Raw genomic sequence first — 26,274 nt, 5'->3', positions numbered from 1 at the left:
TTCATCCTTTGGATCCTACAGCCAAACTGATCCCAGCTTTTGTCACGGGCAAATGTTAGATGAAACTTTACAGAATCTCAAGCGTGGCAAAACCATACTTCTGTTTAGGCTACAGGCTCCTGGCCCTGATTTGTACAAACTTACCCGAATTTTGAGGTCAATTGAAATGCCTCAGCACATCCCTGAAATTCTGCCTTATCCTGCGGAGAATCTCACTGTCTAGATGACCTGTTTTGTCATGGGAGCTTTGATTGAGCTGCTTCTGCTCCTAAGCTCCTTCGACAATGCTACATTGCTACAGCCTACGGCTACAAGTATGACACCAGTATTGGAGTGTCAGCCTGTCAGGTTAGAACTTGCGCCTACTCTTCTGTGATTCTGTCACAAATGTGACTCTTCTGGAGAGCTGAGTTTCTGTTCAAACCAAGACAAGTTTATAGGTAGTTGACCTAATTTAAAATCTTTCAATAGCAATTTTATGTTCGAAAGAGGAACTTTTCAATCTTAGCCTCGTAGGGTTATCGATTCTTGTTGCGAATTTGCGATAATAGATAATTTTGCTAGGAGGAGGAGGCTGCGGCTCCCGCCGCTCCGTCAGTCCACAGTTGGGTCATCATGAATGAGCTAGCTGGGCCTGATCCCTCAGGTCTGGAAGGATGGATTCTTTTAGACGGGCCTCTTTTCGTGCACGTACGAGTTGGGCCAAAACCAAAATGGACTGGCCCGCGTGAGGCTAATTCTCGTCGGTCTTGTTGCCTCACTCAGGTGGGCTCTGCACGGCTCCTTCACTCACTCATCACCCTACCAATCCTCCTCCTCCGCCGCCGCCGCCGCCTCTCCTGCCGTCGCCATGGCAGCACCCACCGGTGCCCCCGCCACCACCGCGCCCTCCTCCTCCTTCCTCTCTTCGTCTTCGTTACCTCTCAAGTACCCGACTGCCCCCCGTTTCCTACAGTACGGTGCGTGTCCTTGTTAACCCAATGGATACGTCTAACCGTGGCACCCTTCCAGTTCCAGGTCATTGGAGACCATCCACCGCCGACCCGCGGGGAGAATGTCTGTCACTGTCCGCTGCGTCAGTAGCCCGCCGGCCGTCGATACATGTAACTACCAAGCCCCTCGTTTACTTCATCGCTGATAGTTTCCATCCTGCTCGCAGAAATTCATGTGTCAGGTCTAGTCTCTATTAGTTTTCGTTTGAGGCATCCAATCGAATGCTACAAGTGCTGGTTCGAATTAGGGTATTGTTCTAGGTTGCTGCACGCTGTAGTAGCTTCTTGTTTGGCTACTGTTGCTTTCATGTAAAGAGTTGCCTGGAGATGTTGTAGGAACAGAAATAAGGGTGGTGTTGCTTGCTAAATGCTAATATTTTCTTACTCATGTCCTGAAGCTTACAAGACTAGTGTCCCGCGCAATGCTAACATGGCCAAGCTCCAAGCAGGATATTTATTTCCTGAGGTTATGCTTCATTCTCATCTTTTCTTTTCCTTGTTGACGCTGTTCTGTTGTAGATTTGGCTTCTGATAATGTCTATTTGTTGACTGTCAATCAGATTGCCAGGAGAAGAGCAGCTCATTTGCTGAAGTACCCTGATGCTAAGATTATAAGCCTTGGGATAGGTGACACCACGGAGCCCATTCCAGATGTCATAACGAATGCCATGGCAGAGGTGCCTTATTGTTGTGAAAAATATTCTACTAACTATGCTTTCAATTGTATATCTTCATTCTTCAATTTACCAAAAAAAAAAAGCAGTGTTCCTTAGCGGTGCTTTCACTTTTATGTTTCATTTATTTATTTATTTTGGTTCTCATTTGGTTCCACTTGTACATATTTGTAGTAGTTTTCTAAGAAAATTCATCTACATGTTTCTTTTGCTTAATACTCTCTCCATCCCAAATTGCAAGTCGTTTTTGGCTTTTCTAGACATGGTGTGTATTTAGGTGCATAGCAAAAACTACAAATTTAGAAATGCCAAAACGACTTACAATTTGGAACGGAGGGAGTACCTCTTTTACAATTATATTATTTATCGATTAGTCTATTTGTAAACACAGAGAGCACATGCCTTGTCAACAATTGATGGCTACAGTGGTTATGGAGCTGAGCAAGGTGAAAAGGTACTATAGCTTGTGGCTTTATCAGCAACTTTCAGTGCATTAATAGAGTGAATAGATAGCTGTTGCTTTTTTTAGATGAATTCGGATAGCTGTTTAACAGCTATAAAGTTGTACGTATCTATTTTGTGGAGGAATGTGGCTATAAGATTGGTTGTATTTTAATAATGATTTGAGGAGGATTGTTGATAAAGGATAACCATTTCATAATCATGTATATGTCTTCTTAGTTGAAAACCTATTCTGTACAAAGTGCTTGAGGAGTTTAGGCTTTTCCTTTCACTTACCCTTCCAAGTGCTTTCATATTTGACCTACTTTACTTACATCAATTAACTTCTAAATTTTCAATAAAATACGCAGTTTACTCTTTGCGCTGACCTTGTCTTAGCTCCTTATCTTCAGCATCATTAAATGTTGTGTTGGTTGTCAATGCAGAAACTAAGGGCAGCAATTGCTGCAACCTACTATGCAGACCTTGGTATTGAAGATTCAGACATATTTGTCTCTGATGGTGCCAAATGTGACATTTCCCGCCTGCAGGTACCAAAAGAATCCGCATCTTCACTTTTAAGCTTACAGTTCATGTTAAAATTATTTGTTAACAAGTTTCCCGATCCTAATGTTCCAGGTCCTTTTTGGATCTAATCTGACGATTGCGGTCCAAGACCCATCATACCCTGTAAGAGAATTGTTGAACTGACTTTAACCAGCAGTTACCTTCATATTCATGATTCTGAAATTTGTGTGTGATGATAATGGTGAAATTGGTTCTTTTTTATTGTTGCTTTCATACTGTTACATTTGAATCAGCTGCTACTTCTTTTACATATTGTCTGGTGAAATTAAAGCATGCCTTTCATTTTGCAGGCATATGTTGATTCAAGTGTTATCATGGGCCAAACTGGCTTATATCAGCAAGATGTTCAGAAGTATGGGAACATTGAGTACATGAGATGCAATCCCGAAAATGGATTTTTCCCTGATCTGTCAACTGTCCCACGAACAGATATAATTTTCTTTTGTTCACCCAACAACCCTACCGGTGCTGCTGCATCTCGGGACCAACTAACACAACTAGTAAAATTTGCTAAGGACAATGGGTCCATCATTGTCTATGATTCTGCCTATGCTATGTACATATCAGACGATAGCCCAAAGTCCATTTTTGAAATTCCTGGAGCAAAAGAGGTGGGTTCTGTGTTCCAGTAGTTTACTTATTCTGCGTATTGGATTTTTTAGCCCTTGATTGCATTTTTCTCCTATGTGTTTAGTGGCATGGTAATGGTAATAAACACACTATTTTCTCCAAGTAAATTGAACTGCACTTTTCTCATCATGGTTTGTTTATGTGCAGGTTGCCATTGAGACAGCATCATTCTCCAAATATGCTGGGTTCACTGGTGTCCGTCTAGGTTGGACTGTTGTCCCCAAGGAGCTTCTTTTCTCAGATGGACATCCAGTTGCTAAAGATTTCAATCGCATAGTCTGCACTTGCTTCAATGGCGCATCAAACATTGCTCAAGCTGGTGGATTAGCTTGCCTCTCTCCAGAGGGTCTGAAGGTAGAATTTCAGTTGTTGAAATCTTCAGATGACCCTTTTGCATTGTTTCTGCTCATATCTGTTTGTTGTAGGCTATGCATGATGTTGTTGGCTTCTACAAGGAGAACACTGAAATAATTGTCGACACATTTACATCGCTTGGATTCAACGTGTATGGTGCCAAGAACGCTCCTTATGTGTGGGTGCACTTCCCTGGTCGCAATTCGTGGGATGTGTTCGCAGAGATCCTTGAGAAGGCGAACATCGTGACTACCCCTGGCAGTGGATTTGGACCCGGTGGCGAAGGCTTTGTGAGGGTCAGTGCATTCGGCCACAGAGATAACATCATTGAAGCGGCTAGGAGATTAAAACAGCTGTACAAGTGAGCACCGACGCAGCTTCTCTATCGTCTTGGAAGGACGGTATCAATAAGATTGCAGCAGGATTTGGAACACCAAATTCGCGCTGTCAAGCTACCTGGAGATATTAGAAGGGAGCCTGATAATGTCGTAGGCTTATGCGGTGTTACTTCTTTCAAGCCATTTCCAAGTCGAAACGATGCTTGTTGTATCCCTGACCCTGAGACATTTGATGATTTGAATCTCCAGGAAATGGTTGTATGGCCTAAGTTCGTTCCCTTACTGTTCCTGTGATGTTGCTGTTTCGGAATAACTCTGGGATGCATCACATGTTAGGCACGCAGAAAGCACAAAATCGGCTATATAATCTCTGCTCAGTTCTTTCATTTTTGGCATGTAAATAATTACCGGCAGGCAGCAGTGCAACACCAGTATCTATGGAAGTTGACCACCAAGTAGCAGCGCAAGAAGTTTGCGTGCATCAATATTAACGTCACCATACATCATAATTAATTCAGAAAGATCCAGGTAAATCAGACAAAAGACCATCCCCTAATTGCATACCAGTATTATTTTTTTTACTGACGCTACTAGCGTCCGGACGTCCGATTAGAATTTTCCCATCGGACGCTCCATTGCAACATCAAAATAAAACATCTGCAACATCGAAAACTTATAGTTGCAACATTGAAAAAATATGTGAAAAAATGATTATGTCGTTTGACTCTGGGATAGAAAATTCTCGTCACAATATGAACACTTTGTTCCATGCAACATTCACTATCAAACATGTGGAAACAATAATTGCAACATCGATGATTAACTATTGAAACATATCTCGAGCCATCCGATTGTTTTAGATTCCGGATGTCAGAGTCTTAGCATTACCGATTTTTTTTCGGGAGCAGTTCGTGTGCAAGCATGATGCTCTATTGCTCTGCTCTGTTCTGTAGCTGACCCGCTCCGCTAGCAGGCAAATCGCTGCCGCGAACTACCTGCCAAGCCTTGTAACGAAGCAGCATCCACTCACGAGTGGGCGGAATTATCAACACTGCAACATCGCTTGGAACTATTCTTCGTTGATCTGCACTAGTTAGTTTCTCAGTGCGAGTTAGGCTGAACAAGCTAGCTGGCATTTCGCGCGCAAGCGACGCTCCATGTCCTGTCCGGTTGTCCTTCGTCGACCGATTGATGGCGGCTCCGACGAGCCCAGACCAAGCCACCGGTGCTATATATACGCGCACGGCGCGGCGCCACACCTTGCAACGAAATCTCGAGGCACGAAACAGTAGCGCCGCACCAATCTCCAGCTCCGGCCACTGTTGCCTCGCCGTCGTCAGATCAATGGCTTCCTCGCCGTCGCTGCTGGTGCTAGTCGTCGCCCTGCTGGCCGTCTTCTCACCAGCCGTTCTCGCCTCCGGCCGGGAGGAGCGCGCGCGCATCCGCGTCTACGTGCACGAGCGGTTCTCGGGCTCTAACGCCACGGTGGGTTCCGTGGCGGCGTCCCCGCTCGGCGACAACTCGACGTTCGGCGAGGTGGGCGTGGTCGACGACGTGCTGCGGGCGGGGCCGGACCCGTCGTCGCGGGAGGTCGGGCGGTACCAGGGCCTCTTCGCCGGCGCGGACCTCGAGGACGCGAGCTACTTCTCCGCCATCACGCTCGTGTTCACCGCCGGCGAGCACCGCGGCAGCACGGTGTCCCTGCAGGGGAAGTACGGCTTCCCCGTGGACGGGGCCCTCGAGCGCGTCGTCGTGGGCGGCACCGGCGGGTTCAGGATGGCGCGCGGCTTCTCCATGCTTAAGGTCGTCAGCAACACGCCGGAGGCCGACGTGTTCCAGCTCGACCTCGTCGTCTTCACGCCCCGCCGCCGATAATAGCTTGGTCGTGCGCGGTGAGCAGAGCATGTGAACGTTTCGTTCTCTACCCGGCCGTTGATAGTTTGTTTTTGGTGTGAGCTCCCGCGTCATGACAAGAAGATGCTGAGTGTTTACAAATAGCTGAGATTTCTTTGGCATGAATTGATACATATTGGATTCTCTAGTGATGGTGAGAATGTTTCCATGCATGACTACAATGTCTGTGTTATAATTCGCACAGTGGAGGACTTTTCTTTAAAATCCAGCCCGTTTGATTGTTCGTACGGGCGAGTCTGACTTTGCCGAGTGCTATTATACTCTAACCGCAACTTTAGAAACTCTTTCACAATATATTACTACTCTGGCACGTTGCAATTAAGAGCCTGTTTGGTTCCCAGGAGCTACATCGGATGTTTGGATCCTAATTAGAAGTATTGAACATAGGCTAATTACAAAACTAATTGCGCAGATGGAGGCTAATTCATGAGACGAATCTATTAAGATTAATTAGTCCATGATTTGGCAATGTGATGCTACAGTAACCATTTGCTAATAATGGATTAATTAGGTTTAATAGATTCATCTCGCGAATTAGCATACGGCTTCTGCAATTAGTTTTATAATTAGCTCATGTTTAATCCTCCTAATTAGCATCCGAACATTCGATGTGATAAGAGCTAAACTTTAGCATTTAGTATCAAACAGCCTCTAACTTGATAATGACCAACTTTCAGGAACAATTCGAGATTAAGTGAAGTTCTTTTGCATGAGTATCTTGGATGCTCAAGTTTTCTCTTTGCTTTTTTCAGTTCAACCTGTTCAGAGTCCTAGACTGAACGTTGTGACTAGTATTTCCTATTATAATTTTAGGAATTATCGGCATAAATTTTTCAATGATTGACCTTTGATAGCAAAATGCCTATTGCCTAAGGTAATTTTTGTTAATAGCTTGATTTGTTGGCAGCCTTTTGGGAGATGAAGGTGTGCATGTCTATATTCGTCAACGTTTTAAATAGCAGGCTAAGAGGATTATCGGTAGGAAAAAATAGCTAATAGCAGAGCTAAATGGTGCTATAGCAGGATATAGCCGCTAAATTGTATATGAAGATAAATAGAAGATAAATAGCGGTTAAATAACTATAGCGGCAGTCGGGAGATTTAAAACTTGATAATAGGTGAACGGGTGTGCGTATATATAAATGTACACTGTGTCTGTGCCGTACTTAAACTAGTTTTGGAATCTTTAAATGACGAAATTTGCGGACAGTCCCTGAGCAGGGATCGGGCCACGTCGCAGGGAAAACCCTATCGTCAGATCGTACATCTACGGTGAAAAGGCGCAGGCGCGACCCGTCCCTCTTCTCACCTCAATTCTTAGATGCTTCGCGTGGCGTCGTGCCGCAGCCCTCGCCGCCCGAGCGCGAGGACCCGGGCACCAAGCGTCCAGGAATTCTTCGCCGCTGGCCAGCTCCTCCGGCCGCCCTGCCGCGAGGTCTCGTCCTTGTTTGGCTCCTGGAACGCCCGCTCTCCTCCGCCACGACTGACATCGATCCTAGCGACGGAATCGCCATTGCCGCGAACGATTAGCTTCAGCGGCTTGAGTGCCTGGGCGCGTGCTACACCAGCCTCATGCCGTCCACGCCAACCACATGACCATCCTTGCGGCGCTGAAGATCCGCGTCACCACGCTGCCCTACAGCCAGTGCATCGTGCATTTTGTTGAGCGCGGCAAAAGAACAGCGAGCAGCGCCAACGGTTGCTCCTACTGCAGTCCTGTAGCTGTTGCGCCTACAAAGTGCTCGACCAAATGCCTGTGTGTCCATGTGCATTTTGCAAGACTAAATAGAAAATGGAAACAAGACAAATGTCACCTTAATGGTTCTCCCATGGAAAGGCCTTCAGCAAAAACGTAAATCTCATGAATTATAACTGCTTTGTTTGCAGGAATTGAAGCTTCTTTGCTACTGTCATTGCTACAGCCGCCGCATCAACCGTGTGGATCTTTTTGCCTGCTGTTGACTTACCTCTGCATGCTCTACTCTGCTGATGAGATAAAATGCAGGGCAACCTATGACGGGTGTTCTCTGATGATATTTAACATTTTCTGAATTGAATGCCATTGAGCAATCCAGGCCCCATCCCGTCTTGAAGCATGATGGAGCAAAAATGAAATTAATCTCCCTCTATGCTATTTCAAAATTGACACTATCACCATTTCCTTGCAAGAGGCAGTCTGAGCAGTACCCTGACAAAATTCCTGTAAGCTTTAGCGCTCATGTATATGCTGCTTCTTTCGTCTTGATCACTTTGCTCTAATTTATGACAATTTGCCGCTTCAAATTTTATGCCTTATCCTATGATATCGGTGATGACAGAAACGGGCACAATAAGTTATCCCACTTACCCTTGTGCTCGTATAGTGTGCTTTACTAGACAACCACTCGTATCAGTAGTATTTATCTATCACTTTTCAGTTTGAAGGCTTAAGAGGAATATTACTTCTTAGTATTGAGATCATTTGGTACGAATCAACTTAGCACCATCATGATGTGGTAGTGAATCATGCATATAACTAGAAGTTAGCTAGAACAAATTTCATTCACAAAATCTTTAGGGCTGAGTTCTCATTTTACTAAGAGTTTCTTGGACCTAGGTAAATACATCTCTGTTTATTCAGCTATGTCCTCAAGCTATTGAATCCTCATGGGTAGCTACACTAACAATCACAGAAATCCGTGAAAGCCCTGATCAAGAACTTCAAAGTTTGATATCTGAACACATCTCTGGGCAATCTTATATTCTTTACCAAGACATTATCCAAAAGAAATATATATCGGCTGTTCCTCATTATTTACAACTGATCTCTCTTGCTGATGAGTAACAGGCTAACCTTATTTCCACATGCCTCATTTCAGAGAAAGCTCAAAAAAGAGCATGGTAACAAAGACATACGCTGTCTCCCGAGTCCTGGTCTCCATGTTGTAAACTTGTGCCGTGGTTAAATGTTTCATTTTCGAAATGTAGTCCTCACGGCTTTGAATATCTCCTGCTTATTCAGTAACAATACATATCATCTGAATATACCAAGAATCCTTCGCACAACCTGGTACTATGCTTACCAAAGAAGCTATGCAGGAGTACTTTGCACTATGTTAGAAACATGGGGAGAAACACGTTGGGGTCAAGCTAGAACTGCAAAACATGGAGTGAAACGTTTGTACCTTGGTATATATGTTGGGATTTCTTTTAGACAATTAGCTATGCATATGACATTGAGCATACCATTTTACTATACCGGCTATGGCTTGAGTTCGCAACCACTTAGTACTCTGTCAGCGCTCACAAATCACAATTTCAATTTTACAAAATGCACTCTGTCAGTGCTTTACGACCTATTGGCAACCAGTTTATCGAAAATTAACTGATACATTAGAAGCGCTGGGATTTCATCTGGAACTAGAAAATCCCAAAATTCATCGGAAAGAGTTCAGCTATGCTACATTACCAGCCTATTGGCTGGTTCCCTCTGGCGCCGCGCCTGTGTTTCCAGTTCTGTATACTCAAGTGATGGCGCATAGACTGGAGTTTTCGTAATTCGTTTGCTTGCTTATTTTCTTATGGGGGGAGAGTTTGAAACAGGCAGCACAGCCGCACAGCAAATATTATATTGACCTTGCGCAACATTTCGGCAGCTGGGCCCAGATGTTCCTTAAGAGAATAAGGCGGCCCAGATGTCTCTCTGTCCTCCGTCCCAGGTCAGCAGCGTCCAAGAAAAACGGCCCATCAGCTAGTTCAATCCGTGGATCCAGCCCACTGCTTCCCGCACAGCACCGAGGCAGCAAAATCAGAGATGCATCACCAGATTCCGCATCTTGTCGCACGGAATCCTTTCATCATGCGGGGTTGACGGCTTGACGCAGTTGACTAGAGTCAGGGAGACTGTTCAAGTCGAGCCGACCCATTTCCGTTATGGTTCAGTTTAAATTTGAACTATAAACCATAAAAATTCAAGCATGTGCATACTAATGCTTAAGCTGCCATCCGTGCAGATTCTCTCTGGTGAGGGTCCAGTTTGGCTTTGGCAGGTCAAAACACACACGGCCAAGCAACCAACCATTGAACCATACCATCTAGGGACATGTTTAGTTACTCCCAACTCCCAACTTTGACACTATGCAAAAAGAAGATTCCCCATCACATCAAACTTGCGGTACATGCATGGAGTACTAAATGTAGATGAAATTAAAAACTAATTGCACAGTTTTGTTGTACTTTGCGAGACGAATCTTTTGAGCCTAATTAGTCAATATTTGGACAATAATTCACAAATACAAACGAAACGCTACAGTGTGCTACAGTGCTGTAACAGTAATTTGGCACCTCCCAAATTCCCTAACTAAACAAGGCCTAGGATGCTGGTAATCTGGTATCTGGTAATACAAAAGAAAGAACGCCCTCTGCAGCCAGGCCAGCTATCCATGCATCCACTTGTACAATCAAATCTGTGCGTGCAAGGCTGACCGGAACAGGCGGCCGGTTCAGGCGGCCCACCGGCCTCGGGGAAGGCGAAAGGCAAAAGCGCCGGAGCCGAGCTCGTGTGTATCAGCAAAAGTCGCCGCCGGACACCGCCGCTGCCCCCTCCCTGCTCCTTCTCCTTCCGTCCTTTCACACTCCGCAAGGGTGAGCTTTGCTTTGCTCCGGCCGCCAGCTAAGGTCGTCGTCGTCGACGACAATGGCAGCAGCGAGCATCCTTCCATTGATCCGTCCACTCCACTGCCGCTGGAGCCACGTACTTGCCTCACTCAACGATGTCGCGAGCTTTCCCCGCCAGGGCTCGTACGGCGCTGCTCGCCCTGCCGGCGACAAGCAGGGGCGGGCGTCGTGAGCTAGCCGGCTACACTGCTGCGGCGAAGCTAAGTTAAAGCGCTTTTTTCTAGCCGGTGCTCGTGTTCTTGTAGACGCCATGATTGCGGTCTGTGTAAACATGACAAAACTGCGTGATTATAGTCGTTAGCGTAAATGACAAAAGCGTAGCCTACTCCCTACTGATTGTGCTGTGGAAACCTCAATAGCTTTATCAAAAGCGCTTGGTTAGTAGTAGAGTCGTAGAGAGAGCCGGTCATCAGAACTCAGAAGGTTAACAAAGCGTAGACACATGCGTACAAAAATGCGCGCGGTTAGGATCATAATTGCCGTCACCCTGCCGGCCTCAAAGGCTTAACCAGCAACCATGTGTGTGCATGAGCATGTCGCCTGTTAACTGCATGCAGATCAGATAGCTAGATGCCTAGATGCATGCGGCAATATTGGTAGTACGAACTAATCTCTCCGTCCAAAAAATAAACGCCGCATCTCGCTACTCAAGGAATCAAATATTTTTAAATTTGACGAATATAGTATCAGCATTTGTATCTCTAAATAAATTTATTAGGAAAATATTATCAATGCTCAATCTAATGGTACTCCTACTTATTATACATCATAAATACTAGTACATTTTTTAATAAATTAAGATCAAACCTTAAGAATCGAGATGTGCGTTTATTTCGGGAGGGAGGGACTACGCTAGCTTCAGCACCTCTCAAAAGGCGCATGTTTTTATGCATGTCGTTCAAATTAGGAGCAGTGCTGAGACTGTTTTCAAGAGTGTGACGTGATGAGTGAGCCCAGCTGGGGATGTTTGCAGACAAGCATCAGGGCTGGCTAATAAGGCTGTGTCGATCTGAGCTTCTCTTTAGCTGCGTCCAAGGCGAACACACACAAGCACTTGTTTAGCGCCTCATGCTTTTGCTTTTGCGAGTACCAAGGAGGAAGAAGCTGGATTCCGTCCTTGTCTCACGTGTGACGCCAGCTATACGCCGGCCTATACATGGCGTGCTCCCACGCACGGACGACGAGCTCTCTGAAACTAGCAACACGAGCACGCAGCTAACCTAGCTCGAGATCTAGCCACACGCTGATTACGCCACGGAGGTACGGGCCCATGGTTTAGTAGCAAGTGATGTATTTTTATTTTTATTTTTTTGAAAAGGAGTAGCAAGTGATGTAGAGACTAGAGATACAGGGCCTTGAGGGATTTTCTCTGAAGTCTAAACGTTCAGAGAATCAATAGCTGTCGTAAAATCCTCCGTTTTTTCTCTGATGACCCAAGCTGAAGAACATTCAGACTACGGTCCATTTTTGACATTTTGTCCTGGGCATTGCATACTTGCACTGCAATTGTATACGGCGAATCCTTTGCGCCTTCCTGTGCCGAAGCTAATCAGTGTCTCTCGTCTTTTGGGGCAAGCTTGCGTAAGCTTTATGATGACAGTTTAAGACATGCGAGGAGTACACTGGCATCATTTTAACGCGAGATCGATTGTGATGATAAGATTTAAGCCGGCCGGATTCCCTCGCCCGCATTATTAGAGCATGCTGCCGGTCTCAGCTGCTTGACTGCTTGTGTGTTTATGTCCGGCAGCGTGCCTGCATGTTGCATGACCGTTCCTCCTTGACGACCTGTTCAGTTTACTATCAGTGGCTCTGTGCCACACGCTTCCCAACTTCTTGGACTCGACAAGTTTCGTCACGAGAGAAATAAATAAATAAATATATTCCAAAAAGAATAGAATTGCCAATAATTTTAGTGTTTTCTTATTATTTTTCTCTCCACTGGCTGACAATTTTCTACTATAGTTCGTTTTATCAAATCACTAACATGATAGTTTTTAACAAACTCATTGCCCGTGGTTATAGTATATAGTAGTCTAAATATATTAGAAATTGTTTGCCATATGCAAAGATACTATCAGGAAAAATTAGTAGTCTCAGTGCTTGTACATATTATTTTAACGAAATCGATTCACACTCAAATTTTTTGCCCTCAATCTCTCTCAATGAGATTTGTCTTCCTTAATCTTCCCTATTTTAAACGTGATGGAGCTTCTTTGATGAGACCATGTGTTAAGATTCTGGTGATTCCAGAGATAGAGTTGAGAATATAAAGCGTGTAGCGCTTTAGCAGAAAAATTAGGAAAGTAAGGTTGCCCAATAGTGATGGCCGAATAGGGTGACAGAGCCAGGGTCCCCTTGAGGATAGCTTGCGTGGTGGAGTAGGATCATAGGATGAAATTAACTCACTCCAAAGGGTTTGTTGTGGCCGACACGTTGAGGTTCTTAACGCCTTGGTTTAAGGAAGAAACGTTTGGAGAACAAAAAGGGTGAAGGTAAAACAAAAGAAGGAAATATCGAACAGCCCAAAACTAACACTTTGGTAATAGCACATGATAGGGGTGTATCCAGAAATTAGAACTTGGTAAGCGGGCACATGTCCCCGCTCAGATTTTGAATTTTAGTTGACTTCTTTATTTCAAGAAACTAAGAAAGGATAATGCACTGCATGTACCAACTTATTTTTTGGGTACAACAATCCATAAGCAGAAGGTTTTACGAATGAAGAAATGTTAATGCAGGAAAAGACGCTCGACCTTCGTTCTTCTTGAAGGAAAACGACGAGCAGACGCTGTTAATGGGACGAGAGATCAAGTGAGGTGTGGACGTGTGGTCGTGTTTAGCCGTACCATAGCCAGCCGGATGGTCCAAGCGCCGAACGATGGCAGCCAGCAGCCACAGCCACCGATAGACGCACAGGGTCAACCAGATTAAAGAGAGACCATGCCAGGCCGGCCCATGCATGCACAATAACGACAGGTCACGAATGATGGGAGGACGTCGTCGTCGTCGCCTCGTTTCGCCCAGGTCCAGTCACGTCGCCGCGTGTCTTTAGCCATCGCTTTAGCTCTCTGCGCCCACGGCGACGCGCCGACGCCGCCGCAGAGCTGCACGGCCGACGCAGCGGTGCTCTCTCTGCTCTGCGCTCTCTGGGCGCGTAGCAAATCTACGCGTCCGTGTCCGTCATCGTCAAGCGCTTGTGTGGCGGCAGAGCCTGCCTGCGTGCTGCGGCATTGCTTGCTTTTGTCAGTGACCTGTGTCTGTGTGACTGTGTCTGTGACGACGGTGCATGTTTGGCGCAGCCAGAGCCCAGACAGTCAGAGGGAGCTGAACGCGCATGGGTCGGGTCACCTCTAACCTCTTTGGCTCTTTATCTTTGGTCCGAGTTGATGTGTACGTGCTCCAAGTCTCCAACGTTGGTGCGTACGGGGGAGCAGCATCTTTCTTGGGTTCCGCCGGGTTTTGGATGGATCCTGCTGCCGTCTCTGGCTCTCTGCTGACCACACCTGATTATGATTTGCACGAGTTCCTAAGCAAAACTGAAGGAGAAGCTAGCTGACCAAAGCCCTCGAGATGAAGGAATCGGCTTGATCACAGAGTTTGTGCTACAAGTGTCGATGTGCACAGCTAGACTCATGAAGAGAGCACATCCATCTTGATCGAAGCCAGCGGTGAAATGACGTTGGGGTCAGCTCCACTAAGGATAGGTCAAGCTCCAAGATGAACACAGGGCTACTACTTTATCAGAAAAAATGCAAAACTTGGTAACTTGACCGACCCCGATGAATGGGCCTAGCTCCGCCTAACTTTAATTGTGGAAAATCCTTATGTGCCCGACATTATATCTCGAGACATCCAGGATAAAGTGAAACTTGCATTTTCAGTACGCTACGGAGAAGAGAAATGGTTTTACTACTAACGATGAGAGGTTGTCTGATTAAACAAAACCTAAACAGTGAATGGTACTGCTACTACTGCGCCCTCCTGCAGTGGCGGCAGGTCCGTCCAAGCGTGCCATGATTCGGGCGTTGAAAACTTTAGCCAGCCGGCCATGGCATCAGAATCTGAGACGTGCCCTGCCGCTGCCGCTGCCTGAGCCTGACTGACTCGCTGAGTCTCTTGCACGTACTTCGAGATCACATGAGGATGATGCTGTGGATTATATTATGATCTATGTAGGGGTGTTTGGACAACCCGTTAAACTATGTTTGATATTAATTAGAAGTATTAAATATAGTTTAATTATAAAATTAATTGCACAGATAGAGTCTAATTCGAGAGACGAATCTATTAAGACTAATTAGCCCATGATTTGACAATGTGGTGCTACAGTAACCATTTGCTAATGATGGATTAATTAGCCTTGATAGATTCGTCTCGCGAATTAGACTCCATCTGTGCAATTAGTTTTGTAATTAGCTTATATTTAGTCTTTTAATTAGCATCCGAACATCCGATGTGACCAGACCCTGCTAAAGTTCAGTACCTCCTGTCCAAATACCTAAGAGCTAAATCATTAAAAGTTTGTCTCCTAAAGTGAGTGCTTAGAACTGGTTACGTTAGGTTTGGAGGAGGTTTGAGACGCCAACGTCTTAGGCTCCGTTTGATTCCGACTAAAGGTTTTTTTCCGTGATACATTAAATGATTAGATACTAATTATGAGTATGAAATATAAACTAATTATAAAATTAATTGCATAGATGGAGACTAATTTACGAGACGAATATGTTAAGTCTAATTAGTTCATGATTTGAAAATGTGATGCTACAGTAATCATGTGCTAATCATGAATTAATTAGATTTAATAGATTGCGTCGCGAAGTAGCCAATCAAATTACCAATCCGAAAATTTGATGTGACGTGGATTTAGCTCAAACACTCCGTTACACGCGCGCAGGATGCCTCTGAATCCGGACCATACGAGCGCATCGGATGCCGCGGGCCCACCCGAAGCCTACCAGTCTCAGGCAGGCCCTGCAGCTTGACCGGCTCGCACCGCAGGGGGGTGGGCTCGAGCTCAACGCGACCCCCGAGCGACGAGTGACTGATGAGCGAATGGCCACTGACTGGCCAGTGTCTCTCGCTTCGCTGCTGAGTGATGAGCTCAACACTGTAGTGCTTGTTGTTTACTGCCCTCTACGTATGTTTCAGGGAAAATACGAGTACAGTATACGGTACCCGGAGGGAGAGAAGACGAGGAGCAAGCAACTCTTGCATCATTCATCAGCAACCTACAACCCTGGACCGAAGAGACCCACCTCGTGTTCTCTCGCCCACAGGCCACAGGGGAGAGGGCCATGCCCATCCATTTGACTTGCGCAAAAGCAAAAGCGCACCATCACATGACCGCCCGGCCGGCCCACACGAGATTCCCCCTACGAGGAGGGGAGGGGAGCAGCGGAAGACGGAGGCGCGCACGACGCAGCGGGGAGGGCAGGACGGGACGCGCAGCAGCGCGGCGTGTCGCGCGCACCGGAGCCTAGCTGCTTCCTGTGCCCGCTTGTCGCTTGCTGCTGCTTTACGGCGGGGCCCGGTGGTGGCCCGGGCGCGCGGGCGGCTGCTTTGCCCAAGGTCAGCCGCGCCCGCGCGGATGGGTGGGTTCCCCAGGCCAGGCCGAGCCCCCGCCGCAGCCACACCGCGCCGGCGGCCGCGTTGGCCTTGGGAGTGTGGCCTTTGACATGGCGGGGCGCGGCGCGTGTGCGCGTGTGCGCCGGGCCCCGTATTCCACCACGGGACGGGATCGCGGTTCCGAACGCCTTTACCTTTTCTTCTCTTCTCCTGGTCTCTCCAAGCCTCCGTTCGCGTGGCGTGGGTCGGGTCCGTTTGGTAGTCCGCACGCAGGTTGGATCAGGCCCAGCTAGCGCAACAAGCTGTGTTTGCTACCCTAATCGGTCTTCCGAGCTAGGCTCGCACGGTGCAAAAATAACCCGACAGTTTGCAGCGTGTGGAACGCAAAAGCTCGCTGTTCCACGCGATGCAGGTGGTTGCCGTGACCCTCGGTTTGCTTTTGCTCATGCAACGTTATGGAACTCGGAGGGCTCACGCAACGTTATGGAACTCGGAGGCCGTTGACCGGAGACGCGACGGCACGCGGAGGTAGGGCGTGCGGTGGCTGGAGGCGCGGCGGGGCCTGCGGCGGCCGGAGGTGCAGCGGCGCGCGAAGGCCGCGGAGGTGCAGCAGTAGGGCGTCCAGCGACGGCCCCGTCCACACCAACTCCCCTACCACCATTGGCTTCTTCGTGATCGATTCATACAGCTGAGGCTCAATCGCACGCTATTACTAACCTTAGCTTCTCTATTTTTTTAATCGTGATCTATTCAGTTGTGCTGCTGCTGTCGATGGCGTGCAGCAGCAGATCCGGGCGGAGATCCTGCACATAGGCGCAACGAGGACGGCCCTGCCTACTCCTCGGGCCGATTGCAAAGGGCGCTGCGACAGCGCATGGGTGCCGCGGATGCCCCGCCTCCGCTACGCGCTAGGGGCTCGTCGGTGCCGCCACGCCCAAGGCCCCGTCTCCGACTCTCCGCTGCTAGCTCGACGCCTCCCGTCTCCGCCGTCGGTGCCCGTGGTATGTCTCCACCCCTGAGGTCCTATCTCCAAGCGAGGGCTTGCATCCACCGCGGTTCTGCACTTCCGATCACCATCCTCACCGCGCGTAGAGTGGAGGAGGTGCAGAAACCGGGGCTGCCTGGCTTGGCCTAGGGAACACGAAAGAACTCTTGTTTGGGATCGATTAGTAGTGACTTAAATGAGCAGGTTTTTGAATTTGGATCGATTGAACGAAGCAAGAGAGGCAGCAAGGAGCCAAGGAAGAAGACAGGGATCGATGGTAAAGCTACCACATTCTTAATGCAAGGTGTACATGCTTTGCTGTCCACTTTAGCAAAAATCATCCTATCCAACTAGCATCATAAGGTACAGATTTGTCCATCAACGTCTCTGCGTCCCATAAATTTAGCCCATCCGATTGGAGCTGGCTCACGGTCCGGCTGAGCCTATACACGCCACCGAAGGCGCCCTGGAGTCGCCGTATGTACCAGCCTGCTAGCTGCCGTGCGCGTGTGTGTACGTACACCGCCGCGCTGGAGTAGCATGGACTACGCGAGGCGCGTACGTATGATTCAGATTCGGCACCGACGGGGCCGAGCAGCCGTCGCCCGTCGGCCTCGCGGACCGCGATGACAGGTACAGTTCTGCTCCTACCCCGTCATCTACGGTAATACTACTAGGACGTACCGCATGTTTCCTCTATGCTTTTCTCTCTCGTCGTATCTTTCCATCTGCCAAGGACTCGTCTATGAACCGTGAACGCGCGTACTACGGGACGGGGAGCAGCCACTTCGTGATTTTTTTAAATTTTAACTTTTTCAAATAATATTTCAAAAAACCCTCCGGATAAATATTTCCATCTCGTGACCCTTTTGATCGCGCCGACCCGCATGACGCGATAAAATAACATTATCATACCACATGCACTGCCGTGGTAAGCCTACCACGCTGGTGCGGTGAGATGACATGGACTCAACGTGGTTCTGTCGCGCCACTTTGCATGGCGTGACGAGAGCCCACTCTAATTTAATTTACTCACTTTAGATCATCTAAATAAAATAGTATTTGAACTTTAAATAAAATAGTATGATTTATTTAGATGATCCAAAGTGAGTAAATTAAACTAGAGTGAGCTCTCATCACACCGTGCAAAGTGGCGCGACAGAACCACGTTGTTGCGCCACATGTAGTGGCGTGACAAGAGGAGTCCATGTCATCTCTCTTCGCACAGTGCATGTGGTGGGACAACATTATTTTATCGCGTCACGCGAGCCAGCGCGATCAAAAGGTCACGAGATCCGGAGGGTTATTTTTAAAATATTATTTAAAAAATTTAAAATTAAAAAAAATTCTCAATTCGCGCATCTCGACCAGGAGCAGTTCGTGCGTTGTCACGGGGTCAAAACTGGCATCACAGCCTCTCCCGCATCCATCGTCAAAGATGTCGTGCCGTACGGGGTTCGGTTCGGCCAAGCTCACGCCCAATTCGCCAATTCGTGCGCCACCCTCAGGCTTCACACTAGTAGTTCGCACGCATACGTTTTGCATGATCATTTCTTGCACCCACGCTTCTCCGTGTCACTCAGATGCTATAAAACCACACGGGATCACCTCGCAGCCAAGCGGGGAGCAAGAGCAACCGGCGAAGCGCACGCGCCGTTGCTCGCACGCCACGCGACGAGTCCACGGCCACCTCGCCTCACCCTCCCAAAGTGCCCTCCCCTCCCGTGCTGTTTCGCTTTCCCTCCCCTCGCGTGCTTCGCATGTCAACGCGAACAAAAAGAGCCCCCTCCTCCACCACCACCGCTGCCACGCAACGAAGCTTCGCTTTCGCTCCCACCACCACCACCATCGCTCCTCACCGGCCCGGAGCGCTTCAACCCGTATAAAGCCAGCGCCCTCGCACCACTCCCCCACTAGTCGCACTTCGATTCCCTCCGCTTCACCTCTGCGGCGCCTCGCCTCTTCTTGACCTCCTCTCTGCTAAGGCATCCCCTGCGTCGTCGGGCATGGCGGCCGCGGTGGAAACAAGTGGCGGCGGCTGCGGGAGGAAGCGCAAGCGCGCGGCGTCTGGTCTCGCCGACCTCCACGACGACATGCTCGAGCGCGTCCTCGCGCGCCTCCCGCCGGCCAGCTACTTCCGCCTCCGTGGCGTCTCGCGCCGGTGGCGCGCGGCCGCGGAGTCCACCACGTTCCGCGCCGCCTGCGCGCGCGTCCCGCCGCGGGACCCGTGGTTCCTCATGCTCGAGGACTCCGGCATCCAGGGCCAGGAGGAGCACCAGCAGCAGTTGCCGCCGCGCCCCGCCGTCGTGTTCGACTCAGCCGAGCGGGCCTGGGCGCGGTGGCGCGGTGCGCCGGGGCCCGCCGTGCCGGTGGCCGCTGCGGGAGGGCTCGTGCTCTACCGCGACGCGGCCACGGCGGAGCTCACCGTCGTCAACCCGCTCACGGGCGCGTCGCGCGCGCTCCCGCAGCCGCCGCCGGCGGCGAGCGCGGCTGGTGCGTTGCAGGCTGTCGCCATGTACGGATCACCGTACCGCGTGGTCCTCATCCTGGGCGAGCTCCCGGACCTGTCCATGGCGTTGTACGACTCGACCAAGAACGCGTGGGAGGGCGCCGTGGCGCTGACCCGGAAGGCGGAGGGCGACGACGAGGCCTCGTCGCGGGAACGCGTCGCGGAAGAAGGCGACGGCGGCGGCGACGACACGGTCTACTTCCTCAGCAAGTCCGGTGACGTCGTCGCCACCACCACGCAGCGGAGCGCGTCGCGGCAGTACTCGTCCGCCGTGGCGTGCCGCGGCGGCGGCGGCGGCGGCGGCGGCGGCGAGGACGTCGTGGCCTACTTCCTGAGCCGCTCGGGCTCGGTCGTGGCGTGCGATCTGGCGCGCCGCGCGTTCGCGGAGCTGCCCCGGATCCTCCCCGTGTACCACGAGTACTCCATCGACGTGGTGGCGTGCGGCGGCGCCGCGTACGCGGTCGTCCTCTCGGAGTTCCTCGACACGGCGAGCTTGCGCGTGTGGGAGCACGCGGGCGGCTCGTGGCGGCAGGTCGCCGCGATGCCGCCCGCCATGTCGCACGCCTTCCGCGGCACCAAGGCCGACGTCAACTGCGTCGGCCACGGCGACCGCGTCATAGTCTGCGTCAGCTCCGGCGACGCCGGTGCCAGCGGCTGCTTCATGTGCGACGTCAGGTCCAACCGGTGGGAGGAGCTCCCCCCGCGCGCCGGCGGGGGCGAGGAGGCCTCCACGGGCTTCGTGGCCGCGCTCTCGTTCGAGCCAAGAATGGAGGCCGCCGTCTGATTCAATAGGAGCCTCATCGGAGTTTGCTGGTTCCCTCCGTGTTATTATTATTTTTTTGAAACGAATCCTCCGTCTGATTCGTTAGATTTGCTAATCTGGCATCCCTCATGCCGAGTGTACGTAGTGATCCATGATTGTTCATGTGAATCGTGCTCGCGATTTCCTTTCCTTAGTGGTCGCTTCACGGCTTCAGTGTGCGTGTGTCTGCCACGCTAGCTTCCGATTCTACTTTTTTTTTTACGGTTACCGGGGAATGCCCACTGAATTTCATTTAAAGCCAAAACAGTACAAGATATTCAGTCAGACACTAAAAAAAAGGAGAAATTCAACACGTATACAATTCAGGCACACAATTCAGACACAAGTCAGGTTATCATTGAACAACATACTCTCACCGTTGAACAACATAGGGGGATTAAAGGTGGCTAGAGGTGTGTAAACCAAAGCCTACCGGATACGGCAATCTTCCTTGAAGCTAATGGTAACACATGACATCCAAGCTCCACATATCATCATCCAACGTCATTCGAAGGGATGAAGTCTTGAAGGGGAACAGTGGAAGAGATGGAAACACCACCCGGCATAAAATTTGATGGCACCGTCAACAAGAAGAGCGCCGACGGAGTAGAGGCGCCAAATGGAGACACTCACCGAACCACGACGATAGCCAACAACCAATATCAACAAGTGCAAGAAGTATACCAACAATGAAGAGATGAAGAAGATAGGAGGCACTGAGCAGCTAAGGATCACAAACTGATTGTGCAAAGGTGAGACACCCTCGCGTTCCGGGCGCGAAGCTTTTGCTGCACAACAGCCTCCGCCACATTTATGAACGGCACTAGTGGTGGAGAAGGTATAGGAGTCGCAAGACAACACCTCCATGGAGGAGAACGTCGCCCGCAGGGGTCGTTGTTGTCGCAGGTAGGAAACCAGGCTTATGCCGGCGACTCACACCACTAGCGCACATATGTAGACGGCAGCCTCATCGGCCGCCGCCACCACGCGCCACCCCAGCCCAGATCCAGGCCCAGGCAATTCACGGTAAAGAGCAGCGGTGGATCCACCTGGATCGAGCACAACGGAAGCCATAATACGGTGCCGACGGGTGTCAGCCTAGTTCGCAAACTCCAAGAGAGGAACGCCTAGAGAGCCCCAAGCTTCCCACCGGGATTTTCCAGATCCGGGGCGGACTAGTTCTCCAAAGGCCGCGGTCGGCTTACCCCTCGCTGCTCGGGGGTGTTACCCACCTGAGTTGTGCGCCGACCTCAGCCTACGGTGCCCGGTCACCGCGTCCCCGCTCTGGACGAGCAAGCGGTGCCCGCGTTGGATCTGCAGGCTATACGAGCAAGCAGTGCCCGCGCTGGATCTGCAGATCTAACTTAGCATCGACGGGGAGCAGCTAGATTCAGGTGCTTCAGCACTAGATCAGGCCTCTAGCAAGCCCCTCCAGGGCGGATGTGGCCTTTGCATGGGAGGAGCAGCTATGTTCGGTAGCCGATCCTCTGGTTTGCTCAATCACTGTCCTCAAAGAAGAAACGAGAGGGAGAAACAAGTAGTAGGCTTGGAGCTCTTGTTCGGCCGCCGCCCTCCCAATATCTCATGTTTAGCTTCCGATTCCGTGTGACTAGACCTGTTTGGAAGACAGGACTAAAGTTTAGATCCTATCATATCGAATGTTTAGATACTAATTAGGAGTATTAAATATATGTTAATTGCAAAACCAATTGCATAAATGAAGGCTAATTCGCGAGACGAATCTATTAAGCCTAATTAGTCCATGATTTGACCGTATGATGCAACAGTAAATATGTGCTAATCATGGATTAATTAGGCTGAATAGATTTGTCTCGCGACTTAGCCACATCTTATGCAATTAGTTTTATAATTATTTAATATTTAGTCCTTCTAATTGGTATCCACATATCTAATGTGACCTGAACTAAAAATTAGTCCATGGATTCAAACACCCCTCCGGAGGCCGCTGTCGTTTTTTGATTCTCGTGCCAATGGCAGATCTCTCAACAGTCAATTGCAACTACACCCACCACCACATCTCAACCGAGAGCTCAGTTTTCTTTCCTAAATTAGCAAATGGCAATTAAACAAGATATGCATCCCGGGCTTGATCTTGCCAACCGGAAGCCCGGAACCGACCCCGATGTGCGATTAGCAACAAGCAGACTGCAAGAAGGGCAGCAAGAACAGACACAGGTGGCAGCCGAGATTTGAAGAAGCAGAGTCAAATGCACCAAGGCTGCTCTAAAACAACCTTCATCTCATCATCTCGGGGATTCAGAACAGATCATGGTCCTTCGTGAGAAAACCACGAGGAAAAAATACAAGAACGGATGAGATGCCGAGCACCACTGAACCGAACGGAAGCAAACCAGCGGCGGTGCCCGTGCCTTTTCCTTTTCCGCGCAAGTGCAAGGCCATGATGCGGTGCTCGCCCATGCAACAGCGAAAGCGGGAGGCGCCTGCCGGCCGGCCGGCCTTTGCTTTGCTTTGTAAGGGTGCTGGTGCCCTTCCACTGACGCCAGCCGTCCGTCCGGCCCCCGTCTCGCCGAGAGACACGGCCGGTAAAGTCAGTCACGGGGCACAATTCTTGTGGGGATATCGTCGTCTCATCTGCCCGTTCGTGCTCGCCACTGCTCGACAGCTCGAGTGCTCGGCTTCCTCCCCTCCTCTCTTTTCGCCGTGCGAATCGCGTCGCCGTTTTGCTTTGGGTCACTGTGGATCTGCCTGTAGCCGTGCAAGTGTGCCTAGTGTGCGTGTGCGTGGTGTCGCTTTATTTTTTGGGGTGTTTTTTTGTTGCTGCTGCTTTGCTTTGAGGTGTGGAGTGTGGGATGAGCTGCTTTGGCAAGTGCAAACAAAGCTCGCCCCGGCTCAAAGCGTGCTTACGCCTTTAGTAGTTACTACTGCCTCCCGCAGAGGCTTTTCCTGCCCCGTTTGGCTTCCTTTAGCCTAGCATTAGTTTTTACTGCAGCGATCGGTAATCCCATGCTGGAATGCCTGTCACACTCATGAACCTGACATCATGTTCATGCTACACCAATTCCAGAATCCAAGGTCTGCAAACGATTCAGAATGACCTCTCAATTGGTGACCATGAATTGTGATCGGTCACCGTTCATCAGTTCACCATGCCCCAAGATTCACTTTATTCTAGATGGAGCATGGCCAGGGCTAGGCCTTTGCTTTGGTGGCGAAACGGCAAGGGGACCGGGAATCATGAGCTGATTGATGCAAGGGTGGAAAATGATGATGGAATGGTTGACAATGTGATAGGGGAATTATTTACTATCATTGCTCTTGCATCTGGCAGCCACCGATCCAGGGACAGCGGGCAACGCAAAAGCCACGATGCTCTCCGCTTTTGGATCTCTATGGAAGCCTAGAGCTGCGCGTGCTTAACTGAAACGGGAATCGAACAAGTTGTCAAGACGAACACAGTGAATTGTGATGACGAATTCAATGTGCTCTACTTCTACCGAAGCTATAATCGTGATGAATTTACAGAAGCTGAATGCTTTACTGGTTGAAGCAGGCAAAACCAGCCCGGCACGCCACCGGACACGCCACCGGCGGCCTCAACGATGGAGCAGATTCGGCTTCCCAGCCCGACCTTGAGCTTCGAAACCAGCGGCATCAGCAGCTCGCCGCTTTCAGATCGCAAGGTGCTCTGCACGGGCCGATGCGGGGACGCCTTCATCTTCGACGCGGGCACGCGCCACGTGGTCACCATGCCCACCATCAACAGGCCCAAGTGGAAGCCAATCTCCATCTTCGTCCCCAGCGCCGGCGGCCGCGACGCTGACCCCGACCCCGACGGCAGTCTCTTCGTCATGGAGAGGAGGCCCAAACAGGAAGGAAAAAGCAGCGGGTGGCAAAGCGACCAGTTCGAGGCTTTTGTGTACCGCAGGAGCAGCAAGACCTCCCCCTCCAAATCCTGGCACCACGAACTCCTCCCGCTGCCACCGTTCCTCCGTGACCATGACAGTAAGTACAGGCGCTTCCAGTACGAGATCAGCTCCTACGGCGTGGTTGGCGATGGCTCCCATATCTTCATATCAGCCGAAGGCCACAAGGCCCACAAGCACTATAACTCTTGCAGCTCCGTGGCCGTCACTTACTGCTTGGACACAGTGAAGCACACATGGAGCGAAGTCGGCGAGTGGAAGCTACCGTTCCGAGGCAAGGTTGAGTATGTACCCGAGCTCAAGCTTTGGTTTGGCATCCCTGACAAGTACAAGGATTTGGGTGCTGCTGACCTCTCCACCATGGACTCCGAGCCGTCGCTAGTGCGCGCTTGGATTTTGGAGCTTGATGACACGCTCAATAAGGATTTGGAGTTTGATGAAACGCCCAATAAGGAATGGCAGGAACTGCAGGAGTATCAGCTCGTCCACCTTGGCTCCGGGAGGTTCTGCATTGCAAGTTCCTTCCACACTATGAGGATCATCAGGACCTGCTTGGGCAATGAACTGACTTTCAAGCGTTTTGCTGTGTTCACCGGCGTGGAGGTAATGCCGCCAGCGCACGGCCTTGGCGAAATTCAAATGGTCGAGCACAAGTCGAAACTCACGCCAGATGTCACTTCAATTGATATTGTGTTCTGATACATTTTAGAGAGGTGGGGTGATATTTGTTTCGTGCAATAAATAGCAAGTCAATTCAAATTTTATATTTGAAACTTGTATCGATTATTTGAGCACTAAGATGATTTTAAATAAAAAATATTTGAACTATAAAGTTGTAGATCTCGTCGAGATTTATAATTTTTATATACAATTTATCTCTATCCGACTTCATATGAAAAAAGTTATAATTTTTTTTAAGATGTGCTGCCTGAAAATACCGCCGGTTCAACTGGTGGTACCGTTCCGTTTCAATCGGCTGCATGAGCATAAATTTGCAATTTTTTATTAGGATATATATTTTTACAAAATGCCGAAATGAAAAAGAAAAAAACTTCGTCATACTTTCAGCTTACCTTGCGCGACAACATCGCGAACATAATGGTATTTGACATCAATGTACTTTGTTCTCTCATGAAACATCTGATCTTTAGTGAGATATATGGTATTTTGACCGTCACAAAATACATTAATGCAAGAATCATCTCCACAAAGCTTAGCAAACAAACCTGTCAACCAAACTGATTCTTTATTACGTGCTTCAGCAATAGCCATATATTCTGCTTCAGTGGTAGACTGGGCAACAACAGGATGTAATGTTGCCCTCAACTCATAGCACAACCACCAACAGTGAACACATAACCTGTGAGGGATCTCCGCTTATCCAAATCGGCAGTAAAATCTGAATCCACGTAGCCAGTGAGTCCCTCACCAGTCTTGCCAAACTTCAAACAAGCATCTGTTGTGCCACGAAGGTACCTGAAAATCCACTGAACAACCTTCCAATGTTCTTTACCAGAATTAGCCATGTATCTACTAACCAAACTTATAGCATAGGATAAATCAGGACAGGAGCAAACCATGGCATACATCAAAGAACCAACAACACTAGAATATGGAGCTCTTGACATGTACTCAAAATCCTCATCCGTACTAGCACATTATAAAGCTGATAATTTAAAATGAGGTGCAATAGGAGTACTAACAGGCTTTGCAACATGCATGTTAAAACGATGAAGAACTTTCTTAATGTAACTTTGCTAACTAAGAAATAACATACCAGAATTTCTGTCTCTCGTAATCTCCATACCTAGAATTTTCTTAGCAGCACCAAGATCCTTCATCTCAAACTCACTACTCAACTGTTTCTTCAACGTAGTGATTTCTTTCTTGCTCTTGGCAGCAATCAGCATATCATCAA

General features: G+C 49.2%; 4 protein-coding genes across 4 annotated transcripts in view; all 4 read left to right on the top strand.

Annotated features, from left to right (window-relative positions):
• Positions 1–198, top strand: part of LOC101783864 (alanine aminotransferase 2) — a gene marked incomplete in the record, with an annotated part of 6,135 nt that extends 5,937 nt beyond the window's left edge. The window contains 1 exon segment of the mRNA XM_004959776.3: positions 1–198.
• A 569-nt stretch (positions 199–767) lies between these two features.
• Positions 768–4,299, top strand: LOC101769026 (probable LL-diaminopimelate aminotransferase, chloroplastic). The gene is made up of 10 exons (XM_004958262.4): positions 768–927; positions 1,012–1,103; positions 1,391–1,458; positions 1,553–1,669; positions 2,058–2,120; positions 2,554–2,658; positions 2,747–2,797; positions 2,986–3,306; positions 3,473–3,679; positions 3,751–4,299. Exons 1-10 carry the CDS (start codon positions 851–853, stop codon positions 4,042–4,044), a joined length of 1,395 nt encoding a protein of 464 aa, XP_004958319.1. The 5' UTR covers positions 768–850; the 3' UTR covers positions 4,045–4,299.
• Positions 4,300–5,361: 1,062 nt separating this feature from the next.
• Positions 5,362–5,935, top strand: LOC101783460 (dirigent protein 1). The gene has a single exon (XM_004959775.2). The coding sequence runs from the start codon at positions 5,362–5,364 to the stop codon at positions 5,890–5,892; it is 531 nt and encodes a 176-aa protein (XP_004959832.1). The 3' UTR covers positions 5,893–5,935.
• Positions 5,936–18,766: 12,831 nt separating this feature from the next.
• LOC101768620 (F-box only protein 13) lies at positions 18,767–20,625 on the top strand. Its single transcript, XM_004958261.2, has one exon. The coding sequence runs from the start codon at positions 19,147–19,149 to the stop codon at positions 20,431–20,433; it is 1,287 nt and encodes a 428-aa protein (XP_004958318.1). The 5' UTR covers positions 18,767–19,146; the 3' UTR covers positions 20,434–20,625.
• The last annotated feature ends 5,649 nt before the right edge of the window (positions 20,626–26,274 follow it).

The sequence above is a fragment of the Setaria italica genome, chromosome II, assembly GCF_000263155.2.
Source record: "Setaria italica strain Yugu1 chromosome II, Setaria_italica_v2.0, whole genome shotgun sequence".
NCBI classification, from domain to species: domain Eukaryota; kingdom Viridiplantae; phylum Streptophyta; class Magnoliopsida; order Poales; family Poaceae; genus Setaria; species Setaria italica.
This window is presented reverse-complemented; position numbering and strand designations above follow the sequence as displayed.